Source organism: Papilio machaon, chromosome 12, assembly GCF_912999745.1.
Source record: "Papilio machaon chromosome 12, ilPapMach1.1, whole genome shotgun sequence".
In the NCBI taxonomy this organism is placed as follows: Eukaryota; Metazoa; Arthropoda; class Insecta; order Lepidoptera; family Papilionidae; genus Papilio; species Papilio machaon.
Genome location: NC_059997.1, coordinates 4,502,851 through 4,521,478, shown reverse-complemented (window position 1 = coordinate 4,521,478; position 18,628 = coordinate 4,502,851). Strand labels below are relative to the sequence as shown.

General features: G+C 33.1%; 3 protein-coding genes across 5 annotated transcripts; 2 read left to right on the top strand and 1 right to left on the bottom strand.

Annotated features, from left to right (window-relative positions):
- Positions 1–974: 974 nt before the first annotated feature.
- Positions 975–8,013, bottom strand: LOC106719212 (purine nucleoside phosphorylase). Of its 3 annotated transcripts, XM_014513496.2 has the most exons (7): positions 7,705–7,764; positions 6,528–6,572; positions 5,317–5,429; positions 4,632–4,810; positions 3,347–3,589; positions 1,514–1,657; positions 975–1,201 (listed from the first exon to the last, which is right to left on the bottom strand). In XM_014513496.2, the coding sequence occupies exons 2-7, from the start codon at positions 6,557–6,559 to the stop codon at positions 1,007–1,009; spliced, it is 906 nt and encodes a 301-aa protein (XP_014368982.1). In that variant the 5' UTR covers positions 6,560–6,572; positions 7,705–7,764; the 3' UTR covers positions 975–1,006. The 3 variants fall into 3 exon arrangements, with proteins under 3 accessions (XP_014368982.1, XP_014368980.2, XP_014368981.2); XM_014513494.2 differs by lacking the exon at positions 6,528–6,572 and having other exon boundaries at positions 7,705–8,013; XM_014513495.2 differs by lacking the exon at positions 6,528–6,572 and having other exon boundaries at positions 5,335–5,429; positions 7,705–8,013.
- Positions 8,014–9,712: 1,699 nt separating this feature from the next.
- LOC106719118 (farnesoate epoxidase) lies at positions 9,713–13,966 on the top strand. Its single transcript, XM_014513373.2, has 9 exons — positions 9,713–9,876; positions 10,149–10,400; positions 10,747–10,972; positions 11,625–11,805; positions 12,315–12,414; positions 12,568–12,754; positions 13,054–13,171; positions 13,254–13,392; positions 13,676–13,966. Exons 1-9 carry the CDS (start codon positions 9,795–9,797, stop codon positions 13,855–13,857), a joined length of 1,467 nt encoding a protein of 488 aa, XP_014368859.2. The 5' UTR covers positions 9,713–9,794; the 3' UTR covers positions 13,858–13,966.
- Positions 13,967–14,360: 394 nt separating this feature from the next.
- On the top strand, positions 14,361–18,628 carry LOC106719117 (equilibrative nucleoside transporter 4). The gene is made up of 10 exons (XM_014513372.2): positions 14,361–14,720; positions 15,184–15,338; positions 16,262–16,465; positions 16,623–16,861; positions 17,067–17,142; positions 17,216–17,419; positions 17,602–17,789; positions 17,933–18,061; positions 18,151–18,262; positions 18,438–18,628. The coding sequence occupies exons 1-10, from the start codon at positions 14,551–14,553 to the stop codon at positions 18,626–18,628; spliced, it is 1,668 nt and encodes a 555-aa protein (XP_014368858.2). The 5' UTR covers positions 14,361–14,550.

Here is an 18,628-nt window from a genome sequence, read left to right as displayed (position 1 = left end):
ATTACACTTAATTAATAATTGTTTTATATAAAATTTAATAAGAATATGAAGTTGAAAATCAATTACATTAGTTGCAAGAATTTTTGGCGTCAAAATTATAATTTGATTTGTCAATTAGTGAGATTATTTTTTAAATTATATTAAAATTATAATAGTAATTATATTTTATTGGTAAATTATATTTCATTCAATATTATTTACATATTTATTCAAAAAGACAGATTTTTACAACCAAGTATTTTTACAAAATAATATTTAATCTGAATTGGTCTGAACATAATTTAAAAATGAATGCACTATTACAATGTAGGAAATTAATTCATAAATAAATTTTGTTAATGAATAAATTGTGTTTTTTTTTTAGCTAAGTCTTCTCTTACATTATTATAAAACATTCATTTATATAGAAAAATAAAAGGGCAAAATTATTGAAACAAAAATTCACTGTTCGCATACTTAATTAGTATTAAATTATATAGGAGCATAAAATAAAATAACATTTATTTTGTATTTTTTTAATACAAAAAACTAATATATTAGAAGCACTTATAGAAATGCTTGTCATACGTAAATTCTAGTAAATAAATTAAATTATTTACATATGTATATGTAATTATAATAAAATCGAATACAATAAATTTAATATATGATACATTTTATGTATTTAATTCGGTAATATATACAGACAAATAACATAAAATACGTAGAAATAAATTAAATTTAATTTCTAAATAACTTATTATGTGAATTATTCATGCAGAATTAAACAATTATAGCTTATATAATTATAAAAATTGCTTTATCCTATCTATGATTATGAGATTACTGGGTACAGATAATTTGCTAAAAATAAATCTTAAACACTATGGCAAGACATTATGCTACAAAATTTTCTAAAAAAATTAACCTATCTAACATTCCGTAGTTTATTAACACAATGAATTTGTAACTTCGCATTATTTTTTTTTGTTTCATTAGGTTGTTAAATATATATTTGAACTTGTTACTAATAGTTTTCTACTTCAGCGAACTTAGCAACTAGTTTGGTAACGTATTTGCGAAGGATGTCCTGCCTCATTCGACCCACGTCCAAAACCTCTTCGTGATTCGCCTCATCGTCCTGGTCGTAGCGCGTAATACACTCGTTGGTTATTAATGATAGAGCGAATACTTTCATGTCGCAATGTCTCGCTATAATTACCTGGGATAAAAAAAAAAAACTTATGTAACAGTTGCAAAGAATAGAAATTAATTGTTAAGTGAGCATAAAATCCTACTACACTCCTTTTTAGCCGACTTTAAAAAGAAGGACAATGTTGTTATCAATTCGACTGTATTTTTTTTAATGTGTGTTACCGCGAAACACCGCCCTTGGTTATCCGATTTTGATAAAAATTATTTTTTAAGGCTAAGTTCACATGACCGCGCAGTAGCGCAGCATGTGAACTTACGCTTATTCTGTCAGCTTATATATCTTTAACGTAACTGACTATTGCTATTAAAAAAAACTTACCTCGTGTACAGTCGACATACCAACGGCGTCAACTCCTACCATTTTCAACATGTTTAGTTCTGCGACCGTTTCGAAATTAGGTCCTCCAAGACAAGTGTACACTCCCTCTCTTACTAAATGCTCAATGTTCAGTTCTTTGGCCAACTAAAAAGAAAAAATATATTCAATCAAAATCTGTTTTGTAGGGTGTACAAAAAATAAGAGGTACGCTAAAGTTCTAATAAATCAATCGTTTTAAAACTTTTTTTTTAATTTTTTTTGTATTATATTGGTATCTAGTTAATCCTTATTTAAATAACAAAATCTTCATACTAAGCATATTTATAACTAGTATAAATATAAGAATTACTAGAATGCCTGATTTTCGTTTTAGGTGCCGATTAAATTGACAAGTATCTTATTTTGACGCTAATCCTTATGCTTGATATTGTTGATTAATGTTATAAGTGCGAAAGTAACACTGTCTGTTTGTCGCTGTTTCACGCCAAAACTACTGAACCGATTTAAAACAAATTTGGTACACAGATAATCTAGAGTCTGGGAAAGAATATAGGCTACATTATGCTTAACTTTTTAAGTTGTAAGGTGTTGAATGGGCATGAAAAATTGTATGGAAATATCGTTATTTTTACAACTAGAAGATTGAATTTATTTTTTAGGTTGTTAACTTGATATAAATAAATATGACATTCAAAGTTTGTAAGAGTTTTAATCCTCAGGTGCAAAATAACAATAAGAAATAGGGGGTGAAAGTTTGTATGGGACTATGTAAGGTTTATGTGAATGTTTTGTAAGTTTAATATGTTTGGTAGCAATGTTTCATAAGTTTTAGTTAAAATAAATTAAAATGCTTTTCAAAGATAGTATTTCACGCGGACGAAGTCGCGGGCACAGTTACTTATCATAATATGTATTTTTAAACTTACACGCTTCCCAGAACGATTTTAATCTCCTACGACCTTAGATAACCTTCACCTTCGGTTATGTTAACGTAATATATTAACATAACTAATTATTTTTAATAATGAAATCGGATTAAGAAATTCAATACATGTCTATTTCGCTTTTACTTGCTTATTACGTATTAATAAAGTGAATTAAAATGTTACAAAATAGATACTCGCTAATCAGAAACTGAACTTGCAATAAATATCTTTAAGACATATATTGTCATATATTTTTAATACTTTAATCATGGACATGTTTAAACATATATTTTATTGCGAGACATGCGTAACCCTGAGTTTATATTACAAGAGATAATATTAGTATATATCTGTACAGATAAAAAACAACTGGTATAAAATAATTTTTGTTTCTTTCTTTAGTCCTTTCGGCCCTCAATTAATGGACAATTTGTCGGTCATATGAAGGTCGAAATGAATGTTTAGTGTTATTTTTTACATGTTAGGTCTTAGCCTTGGCTATACTGTACATTGTAAGCTACATTCCTTTCTCAGAATAAAAATAGTGTTATATTAATTGTGAAGGTCTCCGTTAGTAAACTTTAAAGAGATTTAAAAACTTTAAACAGTTGACCAAAATAGATTACTATATAATTATGACCAAAAAATTGAATGAACTGTAATTGTTGAAACAAAGTAAATAATAGCTAAAAAAAAACAATAGAAGTGAAGACATCGTTGCGATTACGTCTTATAATAAAACAACAAATATGTTTACGCCGCTTATTAAATTGTTCTTAAATTAAAAGCCATTACTAGGGAAGTAGCGAAGTGGTACTTTTTACAAGAGCCCCTTGTGCAATCAAGGAAACCATTTAGCTAAACCAATTTACTTAAAACCTTAGGAAAGTATAATTTGTATCTTTACCTGTTTAGCAATTTGTCTGTATTCATAATTATAAGCTTTGTTCATCGGTATAAACCGGGGTCCGAATCTCTCGTCATTTGGTCCGTGTAATGGATTGTTGCCAGCGAAACCCATCATATTAATGTGATCCTTCATTATCATAAAATCGCCGATCTTGTAATTAGGGTTCAGACCTCCTGCAGCGTTAGTGGCAATAAGTGTCTTCACCCCTATAAGCTTCATTACTCTAACCGGTAGGCAGCACTGTGGACAGGAAAAACAGGAAATGATTAAAGGTTGACGAACATATAAGAACAAACAGGAATCGTGTCACCTTTTAATCAATTCAAAGTTAAGTAAATGGAAACAAAACAACCTAAGCTTATTAAATAGTAACGACTATGATTACATGACATTTAATGAAGTTAACTATATGATTATACAAAAGTGTAATGTCTTTACTACGCATACCAGAGTAAGGAATTTCAAAGGTTTACGAACATACGAAAAATTACTATGCTGTAAATTGGTTAACTGTTTTCTCCTAATAGTCTCAAACAATCAACGAAGAAGTGGGATAGAAAATAAAGAATGTATATTTCATTTTTAATTGTGCAGTACTTAATAGTATTGCAAAGAAAACAATATTATAAAAATATAACTGCATTCAAAGGATTGCATATAGCTTTCGTATAAACGCCATCACATCGTCAAATTAGCACTATTAATATACGTAGATAAAAGCACATTTAAGATTCAAAGTGATCTATAAATAATAAAGAAAACGTCTTAAAGTAAACTTCGATTTACAAATGTTTAACAACAAGTCCTACTATCAATACGACGTATTTACGAACGTTTATCTTAACGCGTTTACCCCCTTATTGTGATGCCCGCGACTGAAGATAACCTTCCACTGGGGGTCGAGAACGCCTTGCATCAGCCAATCTAGATAATTCCAACGGTGAACGACGGCTTTATCATAGCCAAGAAAAATTCCTAAGCAATATTTCCATTGTTAATGAACCGATGATAGAAATATAATCTAATGTTTATTGTTCATTTGAGTGGCGATAACAAAATAATATTCCGGAAATGTAGTAAAATATCGATTATAGACTGTAGTTTAATTACAGTCAATTAATTTCTAATTCTTAATAATTTTTTGCAATTATAAGCAATAATGCATTTTACAAAGGTGTAAGATTTTACAAAAAAAAAAATCTAACTCATTTTCGTTAGTCTTATTACCTATTAATGCTAAAACCTATTAATATAGGAATTCAAAGCGCTCTGAATAACTTACTTTCCATAACGGATATCCTTCATAATAGTGGAATCGTCCTTGCATGGCCACTACTGGAATGCCGTCCAGTCTCCCGAACACCAGCCTCCCATGGTGTCCCTCAACAGTGCTCACAGGGAAATTGGGTATATCTTCGTAAGCTATGCACTCCGCATCAGTTATAGTTTCAGCTAATGATCCTATAAACAAAAAATTAAACATCTAACAAATGTATTTTATTCGAATAAAGGTGTCACTTGAGGTAATGTGAAATCGTGGAGAAGCAAAATGTTACTACAGCCAAATATCCATTAATCCAACTCGATGTCGTATTAACTAAAGTGCGATATGAAACATCAATCAAGTTTTAGCTTAAAACATGAACAAACAACGTGGTTCTAATTCGTCATACAACTATAATTATAGTTAAATTACAATAATCGGAAACGACATCCTACTTTAAGGTACTTAAATAATGTTACTAAATTATTCACAGTACAGTACACGTGTCTACCTAAAAAGCGTCTAATTGTATTTTTGGAATAATACAGTATATGTTTGCAAATAAGTATAGTTCGCTTTAAATTGGTCCATGTCCTAATTTTCTCGCATTCACACTTCGGTCACACAATTGATTGGTGGTTCTTAAATTCTTACGGTCATGCGTAAAAATATTTATGCACATATAATTTGAAGCAATAAATACCCTGTTTCCAATACGAACCCATCCCAGAGCCGCAAATGACGCCAATACATGGCCGGATTGAGACGCGGGATAGTAGAAAATTCGCTATCTCCACAAGGGTTTCGTATGAGTACCTGCAAAGAAAGTTATTATGTATCAGTTGAAAATTAATTGTCGTCAACTCATATACGTTCCCATCGACAGTGGGTCTGTGCGGATTGGTCCATTACAGCACTGCTTTGAATTCATTCGTAGATGTGTGGAGCTTGCGTTATAATTTGGCAGAATTTTTATTTAAAAGCAATTATTTGAAGAATTTTGGTGGTAGTAATAAAAAGCGGAAGGAAATCTACTCTTACCACGAGTTATTTCTTAGGTTTTATTAGTGAAAGGTACTACTTCTCTTGTAGTTTATACTAATTCCTATACCCTATCAGAAATGGTGTTAAATAATTCTGTAATTTGAACAACATTGAACAAGAAGTAACTACTTTAGACACATTTAAGTGCTTAAAAATATAAAGTAAGTTGTTGTTGCTAAAATTTATTATTGGGTTATTAAAAAAGTTAATAGCTTGGTTAACAGACTAGTGAAAAATAATCATACTACAAGAATAAAAGAAAGAAAATTATTTGTTTAATTAGAATTTAGAATCTTATGAACAATCCCTATCTAAAATAAATATATTATTACTTATCACTTATATACTTATTTAAACCTGACTTCGTTCGTGCTATAAAATCCTTTCCTATTATTAGACTCGTTTTTTTCTTGTATATATTACTTTAGAACTATTACACAATAATTTGTAAATTTTCACTAACATGTTTTAAGCAAATATTTTTATTACCATCGAACAATAATTTATTAATCTTATTTAGTAGTTATTTAAAAGTAAAATTCTTATATTTTTCTATATAGATATGTAACTTATTTTATTTTTCTTTTAGAATTTAAAAACTATTAGTTGACGTTTGGTATGCGAAAATTAATGCCTACAAAAACTTATTTGTTTTCTCTCGTGTATTAATCTAACACCAAGATATTTAATATAAGTGCTAAATATTTTAAGACTTCTATGTGATTATTATTAAGGTTATAACAGTGATTCGGGTCTAACCTACCACAATGTTACGAGATAACTTACTATCTTAAGATCACCGAATTATTTTAGAAAAAGCAATAAAAAGATTAATTATATTTTATTTTAATGACAAAAAAATAAAATTACCGGCATTTGTATCGTGGTTCCAGGTCAAACATTATGAATTAGATACTAAAATGAGAAAAAAAGAAAGATTAAAAATCTCAATTTTCACTACACCGAATTTATTTTTATATAAACACGACCACTCGAATAATATAATAACACAACATGTAATGTTCTTGAAAATACGAATGTAACACTGTAAATTGATACAGGTTTCGTCGACAATTTTATAATACTAGACTACGTGACGTCAGACCAGTCGAGTCTTCTTTTTTTTTTCACAAAAAGTATAAGTTGATTGACAACTTTGACCATCTCAAGTGAGTCCGGCCCCCCGGTATCAACATACAAGAAACATGTAGAACTGAAGATATATTTTTTTATCAGTATATGTTAAGGAATTTATGCCAATCCATAGAATGGAAATTATTAGTTTGTAATTTATATTATGTGCGCACTCACTGTACACGTGAATCATGTTATTTGGCTATAAGTTCCTTCTTATTTTCTTTTATTTTGTGAATATTTCTGGTAGATAAAAATAATTACTATAAATATGTATTCTTAATGCGAAAGAGACTTACTTAGACTATTTTCTGTTAAAAGTAAAGTTACTTTACTTTTCACAGAAAATAATTTTCCTATATCACTATAGATGTTTGTGTCCGGCGCAAAACATACTTTATGACTATGAACATTCATATACCCGTTTTTTTTTTTTCAATATTTTTCATCTCATTTCTATTTTAACTATAAAAGTTGAGGAAATTCGGTTAAATACTTTTAAAATGTACTTGAAACAAACAAGCAATATTTTCTTTTTATAATATTAATATAGATATCTCGCAAACTATTTACTGTGTATCGTACCGAGGAGCCAAGGATGAACAACTTGTTGTCAATTAACCTCAGTTGAATACCGCCGCTGCCGTCCTCTTACTTATGTAATCACTAATAATGATGTGTTTAAGTATTATATGAACCAGTTTTGTACGTTTCATTTAAAAATAATGATTAACGACTGAGCGAAATTGTACTGTAGTTATTTCTGTTTTATTTAATCTTAAAACATAAAAATTGCTTTTTTCAGTTTATTAATGCTTTTTCAACTTGTCTCTCTTTAGTCCGTTCGCGAATTCTTAAAAATATTGCCATAAGTAATCATAAGTTAAACTGATTAATTTTATTAAATACGTACCGTTTCGCGCCATTTCCGTCATCAGAATCGACTTCGGGTAGGCTTTGCTTCACGGGTGTATAGATTTTACTTCCGTTAACACTGTCTGTAATCGGCGCCATCACTTTAATTATTTCGATAAAAGTTAGATTAGGTTAGGTTATGTTAGAAGCAGGTCTATATCGTTCGATAATACAACATTAAATGCGGCGACCGGGGCTCTACATCATTTATATAGCGATCGGTCACCACAATGACCAGTCACAACGTACGGTTAATTTTCAAGACGTATAAACACTGAACGCGTTATCAAGTCGACCACATATCGCGGCTGTATGATTTAACACCCGCTAGCAATTGTGTCGTCAGATTTGTTTTTGAGCAATATTGTTTTTAATATTCGTTTCGAGAATGATAACGTAAATCACTTTTCACAGTAACAATATTATTGATAACAATTTAACAAATAAATCTTGTTAAAAAGGCGTTTTATATTTCAATCGATTAATGGAGTTTTCATTTTTTTCCTATCTTCTTTAATTTTATTCTTATCATCGCTCTCGACATAAATATGCAAAATACAAGTTCTCAAGGTTGTGAAAAGTATGGGACAGTCGCGCGAGATTGTTCGTTTCCAACCAGTTTTGATTATTAATTTATTATTTTATTTTATCGTCGCGAGGTGCAATTGTATTATTAATTCATTCGCTAATTTTTTGACCATGTCATATCTGATAGATCATGTCTGTAAGTTAAAAAGCCCAAACAAAATCGCATCTCTCACTATTTTATCTACCTTTTTAAGTTTCTAATTTGTTATCTCTATCTATTGCAGCAAAGAAGAGTTAATAACAATAATCTCGGTCTCTAAATTCTTTGGCTAATGTCGTTAAGTCATTAGCTTATTCGAACATAAAATATTAGCTTATTTTATTGCCTAATTTATAGACAAGCTCGCATTGATGCCATAATGACCTCAATTAATCTACTATCTTACTTTATCTCTGTCAATAACATCACTTTAGTGTCTTATAGCTGGTAAATACCACGACTATAAGATATTCTACGCCATAAACAATAAAAAGACGTCCAATCATCTGAACTTGTGCATTGTGGTTTTTCTTTCTGCAAAACGTATATTTTTTAATGAGCCAGATTGGCAGAAGATACGTGTAATGTTCGAAATGAAAACGTATTCTAAATTATTTTACCAGATATTTTTATGTCTTTTAAAGGAGATAGAAATTAATTAATCTCCCTGGCCTTTTCCCACTCACGTGGGGTCGGCACAAAAGGTTTTATAAACCTTAAAGTTTTGGCTTAAGTTTTTACGGCTGGCCGCCTGCTTGTCGCCAGCCCTACTTGAGAGGGAAATTAGGTAGAGTTATTAAATTAATATCTGTCACCCCCGACCAGTAACAACAATCTTATCAAAGACACGGATTGAATATATTATAAATTATTACTATTATAAAAATTGCCGCACAATCAAAATCAAACGAAGCAAAATATTGAATACGACCAGTTTGTATATTGTAGTAAATATACCTTAAAATTGTTACAATTAAAATTTGTTTTCTTAACACCCATTTTTTTTAAAGGTCAATTTTCTTGTTTGTCCAACGTGTTCTGGCTTCGCCACGCAATATTGGTTTTAATTTGCAAAGAATGAAGAGCCCTTGATCGTTTCAAAAGAAAGATCGATAACTTAAATAAGTACTTGAAATCTTTTAACAATTAAGATTTGCATAAACATTGACTACAATAAAGTAATAAATTAGTTTAAAGAAAATATTAATGTAATAACTTGGAAATTTAACACCATCGGGGTTAAAACAAATCTAGAACAAATTAAATGTAACGAAAAACGTGTACGTAGATTTTAAATGCATAAATATTTCATAACACGCTTTTACATACATAAAGAAATAAATATGTTATCAATAGCAACCATTGTTTGTTAGATCTTAGATTATTTTAAACTTACTTCCTCGTTAATTTGCATAACACAAGGCGTGATTATTTGTCGTTTTGCGATAAAATCTTTAAGAAAAAAATAGTTTCGCTACCGGTGACTAAACTGTTTCAGTTGCTTTTTGTGCAGTGCAGTGATGTGGGCCGTCATCGTAATAGTTTTTTTATTTTTCTATCTCATCACTCTGACTACCCAACGACCACCAGCATACCCACCAGGTTACTTTGTATTTTTGCTCTCGGAGATCTAGGGTTTTAACACTACCTACTTCTTAAAATTATCCAGTTAAAAGTCAGATCAGATTACTAACAGTTTTGATTTTTTTAAACGTTTTCATATTTATTTTTGTATTCAAATGTATGTCCGTGAAATTCGAAGAAATTGCCAGAACCGTTCAAAGAGAAATGTGTGAATTAAATATTATACTAGTGGCAAGATAAATAAGTACTTTTTCTTTCTAAATTGTTTCATTTCGTGTTTTATATTTTAGGTCCTGGTCTATTGCCTTTCATTGGTAATATTTTAACAGTATGGTATAATCATAAAAAGTTAAAATATCGCCATAAAGTATGGCAAACCTTGTCGCAAAAGTATGGAGATATATTGGGCTTGCAGCTCGGGTCTATTAATGTTGTAGTTGTGTCAGGCAAGGATTACATAAAGGAAGTATCGTCGAGGGAAGTCTTCGAAGGTAGACCTGATGGCTTCTTTTATCTGATGAGATCATTCGGAAAGAAATTAGGTACGTCGATTTCATATTTTAGTACCTCATTACGAGCCCACGATTTTAAACTAACTCACGTTATAAGGATGGTATTTTTAAGTATCAGAGTTTAAGTGGACATTTTTTACTTGGCTGCAGTTTTTACGAGAACTTATCCGCGGGATAATTAGACGGGAACACAGACGTTTATTTGTTTCAATACTTTAACCACATGGACTGGCGGAGGAGAAAGGAAATATTTTCTCGAATGGATATCTCACAATCGCACTCATAACTCCTATTAGGGTATCAGTTAGGGGTTCAGACTTAACTGAATGAAAGCATGCAGAAAACTTCATGTAAAATAAATAAATTGCTACTTCAGGCATAGTTTTCGCTGATGGACCGTATTGGAATAAAAGAAGGCGGACCGTGTTGAAGTATTTGAAGCATTACGGCTACGGTTCCAAGGCTATGGAGGCTCAGATAAGCGAGGAATGTCAGGCGCTGACCAAACTAATAGAGAACAGCGCAGGGCGGGCAGTTTGCGTCAACAAACTGTTCAATGTGTGCATTGTTAATGTCGTTTGGCGCTTGGTAGCAGGAAAAAGGTTGGTTATTGTTAATTAATTTATAAGAAATAAGTAGGACTCAAGGTCCATCAAGAAGCCAGCGAGCAGTAAAAAGACAACCATAAGTAACATAAATATTGATATTTCTTTTGACCAATTACTGTAGTATAGAGAAACGTAATACTAGATTTCGCACGGTACGGTACCTAGTTCAATACTGTATGCATATTATTAAGAACAGAAGTATGAAGTGTAGTAGTTATGAACTAATCTACTCAACTACTGTGGTAAGAAATTCAAACACGATGTCTACTTAGGACATTCTAATATTCTTTAGGTCGATGACTGGATTTTTGTCTTGTATTAGTCCCTAAACCATCTATCGCCTTTTATGAAACTTTGCTAATTTTTTCTGTACGCTGCGGAGCCATTTTCTAGATTTTCTTAGCAAAGTATAAACAGTACGTAACCTGTACCTCGTAAATCTAGTCTAAATCTGGTTAAAATTAACACAGTTTTTTATTTTTATCTATCTATATATATAAAAGAAAGTTGTGTTAGTTACACCATTTATAACTCAAGAATGGCTGAATCGATTTGTCTGAAAATTGGTAGGCAGGTAGCTTAGAACCAGGAAAAGGACATAGGATAAGTTTTACCCCGTTTTCTATTTTTTTTATTCTATTTTTAGATATGAGCTTACGGATGAACGTTTGAAATCATTATGTGATCTGATAACACGATCGTTCAAAGTGGTCGACATGAGCGGCGGAGTATTGAACTTTCTGCCGTTCCTCAGGCACATAATGCCCGATCTCATCGGGTATACCGAACTTATGAACATCAATCATTCTATATACGCTTATTTAAAGGTAAGTATAGCAATTATTTTTCGTCACCACTAAGTATATGAAGACGTCCAAAAAGTTACTTACTTGAGAGACGACAACATTTAATTAATAAATGTATAAACTCTCTTTGTTTCTTATAAACTCTAGCGCTTGTAAAAAATGTGATTGCTTTGCATCTCACCTCCTTCATCCCTCTAAAACACAAATGTTCACTACAGGAGCTTCTTAATGGTTCTACTTTTTCAATCAAACTACACACTATTTTCCTAACCTAAAATTAAGATATAATTTATATCTTTTATTAGAAAAAGATAAAACATTTAGTTCATGGCCAATATGTTTGTATTAAAATGACGTCAGACTATGTGCCATTTTCTTATCTACACTATAGTACTAAAAGTACGTTTACAATATGGTAAAAATGTTTTTGTAATATATGAGGTTAAACAAGACGAACAAACAACATGAACTCAGCAATTTTAACAGTAAATATACTTACCCAACATAAAATTTCATAATATTACTTTTAGGAAGTAATCGAGGAACATCGGACTAATCTAGACGATAAGAATCCAAGAGATGTCATTGACGCATTTCTTATTGAAATGAAAAACCAAGAAGATAAAACATGTAAGCCATAAATCATTTTGATTTTTATAACGTGAACTTTTTGCAACTAAACAATACAATAGACAAGTGATGTCGTCTAATAAAATTTTATAGACTCTTGTTACAATTTGCAAGAGTAAGGTACTCTCTCAATACAGATGTTCTATGTTACAGTGACTGCTGAGGAACTTCAGGTGGTTTGTCTAGATTTGTTAGAAGCAGGCGTGGAAACTGTCAGCAACACAGCGGTCTTCCTCTTGCTGTATGTGGTCAGGGAACAAAGAGTGCAAGATCGCTTGCAAATGGAAATCGACAAGGAAATCGGTCATTCACGCCTACCAGCCCTCAGTGACAGATCTAAGTATATTTTACATAGTATTTAAACTTATTTAGAATAATTTATAGGACTATAATATTTAATTAGAAGGTTCTTAAAAATCTATGGAGATTCAAAAACGGTGTAGTCCTCCTTTGAAAGCTGTCAAAACATCTGCAATTCTTGTAGTGTTTCGGATAGCCATGAGCGTCGGATCACTTAACATTAACCATCTCGTTGCTCATTTACCTTCTCCTCCGATAAAAATTCTAAATACTTGAGATTATAAAGTTAGAGGAACTAAATGTCAACAAACTGATGTTTAAAACCTTTCAAATTTCTAGGTTAATTTATACAGAGGCAGTTTTATTGGAAGCGTTACGAATTTCGACCATTGCCGCAATGGGAATACCGCATATGGCCCTGGAGGATGCGAAACTTGGCAAATACGTTATACCTAAGGTATGCAAAGCAATTACTTTCAACCTAAATGAAGTTTAAGCTCAATTAGATTTCATATGTTACTAATTGTGGAATTTTTCAGGGTACATTTCTGCTGCTTGCATTCTATGATCTTCACAACGGAAAACATTGGAAAGACCCAACAGTTTTTCGACCGGAACGTTTTCTAACAAAAGAAGGAAATTTAATTCAAGACGATTGGCTGATGCCATTTGGTACAGGTATATTACAAAAACTAATATATGCTTCTTTTATCGAGAGAAAGAGCATCATACGATAGTGAGGTCATGACTGATTATGTTGGAGCAACATTATAAAGTATATTGTGCATATAAAAAATAAATAGTTCACACCTATTTATAAAGACTTTGTATAATCAGTGAATCTCTTATCTCCTGTTTTATAACCAAGTAAGGTGAAAAATACTACTTCAATATTTCGATAATAATTTTACATGAATTTCGCGAATTAAATGGTAGAAATATTCACTGTCTATTTTTTTAGGACGTAGACGTTGCATCGGAGAAGGACTGGCGCGATCGGAACTCTTTCTGTTTTTAACACACATCTTGCAGAAGTTTCGACTCAAAGTACCGGAGGGCACACCCCAGCCCTCTACTGTACCAATCGAAGGCGTCACTCTCACTGCTCAAGAATTTAATATCATTTTTGAACCGAGATATTGATCCCGCCGTAATTAAAAGTAGAATGTTTTGTTGTGTATTGTGTTTTACTTATTTAAAAGGATAGGTCTTTTTTTTGTTTTCTGTTTTCGAATGCGTTATTTTCTTAAGGGTTGCAGTGCATATTGTAATTATAGTTTTGAACGTAAATTTTAGTATTTTGTAGAAGTGTGTTCAGTTTTATCTTAAGTATCTATTATAATAAAATGGCAATTCGTGGTGGAAAGCGGAAGATGTTTTATTATAACCGAAGTCCCATCTCTAAAAATCAATGCGCGGCACGCATGCGTCGAAGTTAAGACTTTCACCGACCGCACTGTCAAGTAAACCGGCTTCATTTGTTATTAAAACTCTAATTTATTCCTAAAACAAAACAATGAGTCCTATTACATTTAAACATTCGTTATTACGCAATAATTAGTATACTAGCGTAATAAATTTTTCTTTAATCGATTCAAACACCAACAATAAACCTTTATGTGTTTACTAATGGATCTTGTAAACGATTGTATAAGATTGTGTTTCAGTGATTTTATTAAGATAATGTGTCATCAGTTTTGCAATTCCGTAAGTGAATAAAATTTAAAAGACTTTACTAATTAAGACAAGACATTACTGTCGAAAAATATCAAATTTAAACCAAGCCGTACTGTGATAAGAAAATGAACTTGGCAGTTGATTAAAGTGGTAGACAAGATGAATGAGACTCTAGGACGCGGGTACGCCCGCATTGACGCTATCAGAGCGGCACGGGGGGAACCCCTCACCGCCATGCCCGAACCCACGGGACCTCCTCCTGACAGATACAATTCCGTATACGTCACACTCTTCGTCGCGGGGACTGCATTCCTCTTGCCTTTCAATAGGTAATTAAATTTTTATTTTTATGTAGTACCAGATTCATATGTAGTATTTGCTTCCAATAATCCGCACTAGGCTAACCTAACCCTAAACCGCGACATAGGGTAGGGTCGAACCCCTTTGTGAGCTCGTATATTGAGCTACGAGCTGACGAATCGTTTGATCTTTAAACAAGGACAAACTCTAGCACCAATGTAAACCAACTATTCAGTCAATGTGAGTAGTCTAAGAGCTAGCAGTTGCCGTTGTTGACTTGATTTAAAAAGAACTTACTTGAATACGTTCGTGCTCGAATGTTATGTACATCAAACTGGAATATGATGGTGATGAATAATTGAGTGATGAAAAAACAGAATCTATTCTCTGTCCTTATTTTTTCTTATATTTGTGTCTTTACTATCTTGGTTTAAAGAACATAGAGAGGGATAGAGTAGAGATATATATGTAATACAATATCTTTGCTTACAGTTTCATAATGGCCGTGGACTACTTCCAGCATCATTACCCGAATACGACGATAATGTTCGACATGTCAACGGTGTACATCACGTCCGCCTGTGTCGCCGTCGTCATCAACAACCTTATGCTAGACCTCTTTACCTACAACACCAGGATTACATTCGGTATCGATGCATTTGTATATTGAAACTGCATTTTAAGAAATTCGTTTTAAAGTTCAACACAGAGCGTTGAAGTTTATGCTTGTATATTGTACACACGAGGGCACGCAGGCTCCCTTGTTATTTTGTTAATTGTTGTTCATCTTGAACACTTCGGTTTGATTTTATTTATTGATTTATATTTTTTTTATTTCCAACAGATTATAATTTGTTTACTATGTGTTTAATACTAAGCGATGTTTTTACGTATTTACTATTTAGCTCATTACAACGGATGTGCTTAAATAAATTTTACTATAAAACACAATCGTATCACAATAATCTACAGTGCATATTATGTTGCAATTATATATATTTAAATTAAAATAGCAATAAAACCAATTGGCATTGATCTGGCAAATGAAATATTAAACTTTTTCATATGTAATCCAATATCAGCAGATTGATAAATCCATACAAGCTTAGGCGTAAGTCAAAATTACATGAAATATGATTCCTAACACGAGTTTCTTAGATTGTAGTAATGTTTTACTGACAAGCAGTTTTGCAATCGTATAATACACATGCCAAGAGCGTAAATAGTTTATAGCTGATCAATTTTTGAGGGAAAAAATTTAATTAATTTTTACAATTTAGAGACTTTTTAACCTAGGCACTTCCCTTCAAACATTTATGATGTTCGTATCTTTTCCCATAACTATATTAAATCTAAAACAGTTTTCGGTACATATCAAATCTGGGCGCGTGTTTACACGTTTAAAGATTATATGCGCATGGAGTAAATATACTTCTGCATTTCGTCTGATATGCAACATAGGCAACATATAACTGTAGGTTATCTCTTTTTTTCTTCGTATTTATCTTATTTCAAACCGAAAGAAACCCGAGGGCAGAACGCGTTACGCGGGCATTTTTTTCTTGTGCAGGTATATTACTATCGCTAGCTACGATGCTCTTCGTGGCAATCTGCAACATCGGGTGGGATGGGTTCTCTACCAACGTGTCGTACACAATCAACTTGGTCGCAATCGGCGTGGTGGCGTTTGGCTGCACGGTACAGCAGGCCTCGTACTACGGTTTTACCGGCTGTCTACCTCCTAGGTACACGCAGGCCGTGATGGCTGGGGAAAGTAAGTATTATAAGTTTTATAGAAGACGCTACTTGAGTAATCGGTACACCGGATATTGTTTTATTTTGCAGTTATTATGTTTTGAATAATAGTTATTGTTTAACAATCAAGAGCCTAGAGTTATTTAACTGAACATTAAATATTGCTTTTTCTACAGGCGCTGCTGGATTTTGGGTATCTATTGACCGGATTATAACTAAGTATGGATTCAGACAACCACGACGGAGCACCTTCATGTTTTTTGTGTTTTCTATTCTGATCTTACTGGGTCATTCGATGCTGCATCACGTGATGATGCGTCATCCGCTGGTGCAGTACTATCTTAGATTGACGAACGAATCTCGACATAGAAGACGTATTCAGCTGCATTTAAATCCTAATGAAGACGCTACATTGGTAAGATAGAATGTTTATTTTACTTTGGGTTTGTGACCGATCGTCCCTACTGATCTATCTTAAATTATATTTATTGCACATTCAGTTTAATGTGAACACAATATGCTTATTCAAAAAAACATTGTGTATTCAAAAAAAAATGTGCAATTATTTGGCAAGGGAAATTAATATTTAGTAAAAGTACTGTATAGTAATAATATTTCAGATGGAGAGCGAATCAGGGGATGGTGCTTTCGGTGTGTTAAAACTGCAGAGTCCAGCCCTTTCCAATACGGGGACAGGTATGTTTTTATATTTGATGTGCATACTTACAAATTATTATTTGACTACACAGTTAAAGTATCATTTTTTTAGTGGATGGTGAGAATACATTTAGCTTCGCGAACCCGTTGTACTCTCCGACGGCTACCATTCCTGTGACGTCAGCGCCGCTCGCGTCCCCGCCGCCAAGCGTGTCGGAGGCGTCGCCTGCGTTGCGCACACCACGACCATCCTATAAGGTTGAAGACGTTGTCGTCGAGTCACCTGAACGACCGGCTTCTTGGAGAAGCTTGAAACGTAAGATAAACAAATTGACTTTCAAAGTTAATTAGGATTGTAACATAGTTTTCTATCTATGTGTCCTAAATTATATTCCGAATGTGTTTGTTTCTACTTCCCTTAAACATTTAATTAATTATCATGATTTTTTCAGTTATTTATAAAATACTGGTAAGGTTACCTATATATAATTTTTCCAGGTGGAGTGCTTGCTAGGTGGGCAGTGGCGCGCGCGATCTATCCCTACATGGTGTCAATCGGTCTGGTCTACTTTACCACGCTGAGCCTCTACCCTGGCATCGCCTCAGAGGTGCCCTCTTGTCGCCTCGGTTCCTGGATGCCGATTATCCTCATGTCTGCGTTTAATTCATTCGACTTTATTGGCAAGGTGATGAAAAAACTATATCAGATTCTTAGGGTAGTTTCATGTTGCCGAATAAGTTACATGAGACATGTTAAAAAACATGTTTCGGCAGTGCAAGATCGCTCAGTAGTACTTCCTGGTACTGAAAGTAACTTTTTTGACGTCAGATAGCTGCCGCGTGGCCTTACGAATGGAGTCGCAGCCAGCTGCTAATGGCGAGCGGACTTAGGTTACTGCTTGTGCCACTGATGCTACTTTGCGCCGCGCCGCGACACTCGCCGCATATTGTTGGTGACGTAAGTTATGACGCAACTATACAAGACAGATGATTGCTGCGGGCCCGCACAAGAGTTCTTACATCTCCAATAAATGGCTTTTTTTACAGATGTATCCTATCTTGTTCTCCGTGGTTCTTGGCTTCACTAATGGTCTGTTTGGTTCAGTACCGATGATTCTAGCGCCATCTCGTGTAGGTCGAGAACATCGGGAAATAGCCGGTACGTATGTAAAATGATATTGATTACAACTTAATGATATTATGTTTTTCTCGACTTCTTATAGATGGCACTGGCAGCAGTATTATATTGCCCTGTTTTCTTTCTTTACACTTTTAGCAAAGACTTCTTTCGCCTTAAAGGAAAACTCTGCTATATGAAAGATTATGTTTTTCAGGTAACATGATGACGTTATCCTACAACGGAGGGTTACTGTCCGGTTCGCTAGTTTCGTACTTGTTACTGAGCATGTTGGGGCCGCCAGCTGGCGCCCCCTGCCGGACATACCCCACACCTCCACTGCCGACACTGCCACCACTAACTACCTCTGCACCTAACGTCACGTATATACTATCTGCATTGCACTGA

Bases quoted from the DNA above. Each gene is read 5' to 3' on its own strand.
- LOC106719212 (XM_014513494.2), bottom strand. From the start codon at position 7,805: ATGGCGCCGATTACAGACAGTGTTAACGGAAGTAAAATCTATACACCC. The intron at 1,658-3,346 runs GTAAAGATACAA...TTTTCTTTTTAG, and splicing joins ACAGACAAATTGCTAAACAG to TTGGCCAAAGAACTGAACAT. The intron at 1,202-1,513 runs GTAAGTTTTTTT...TTTTTATCCCAG, and splicing joins GTATGTCGACTGTACACGAG to GTAATTATAGCGAGACATTG.
- LOC106719118 (XM_014513373.2), top strand. From the start codon at position 9,795: ATGTGGGCCGTCATCGTAATAGTTTTTTTATTTTTCTATCTCATCACT. The intron at 12,415-12,567 runs GTAAGCCATAAA...TCTATGTTACAG, and splicing joins AAACCAAGAAGATAAAACAT to TGACTGCTGAGGAACTTCAG. The intron at 13,393-13,675 runs GTATATTACAAA...CTATTTTTTTAG, and splicing joins GCTGATGCCATTTGGTACAG to GACGTAGACGTTGCATCGGA.
- LOC106719117 (XM_014513372.2), top strand. From the start codon at position 14,551: ATGAATGAGACTCTAGGACGCGGGTACGCCCGCATTGACGCTATCAGA. The intron at 17,790-17,932 runs GTGATGAAAAAA...TTTTGACGTCAG, and splicing joins CATTCGACTTTATTGGCAAG to ATAGCTGCCGCGTGGCCTTA. The intron at 18,263-18,437 runs GTACGTATGTAA...TATGTTTTTCAG, and splicing joins AGAACATCGGGAAATAGCCG to GTAACATGATGACGTTATCC.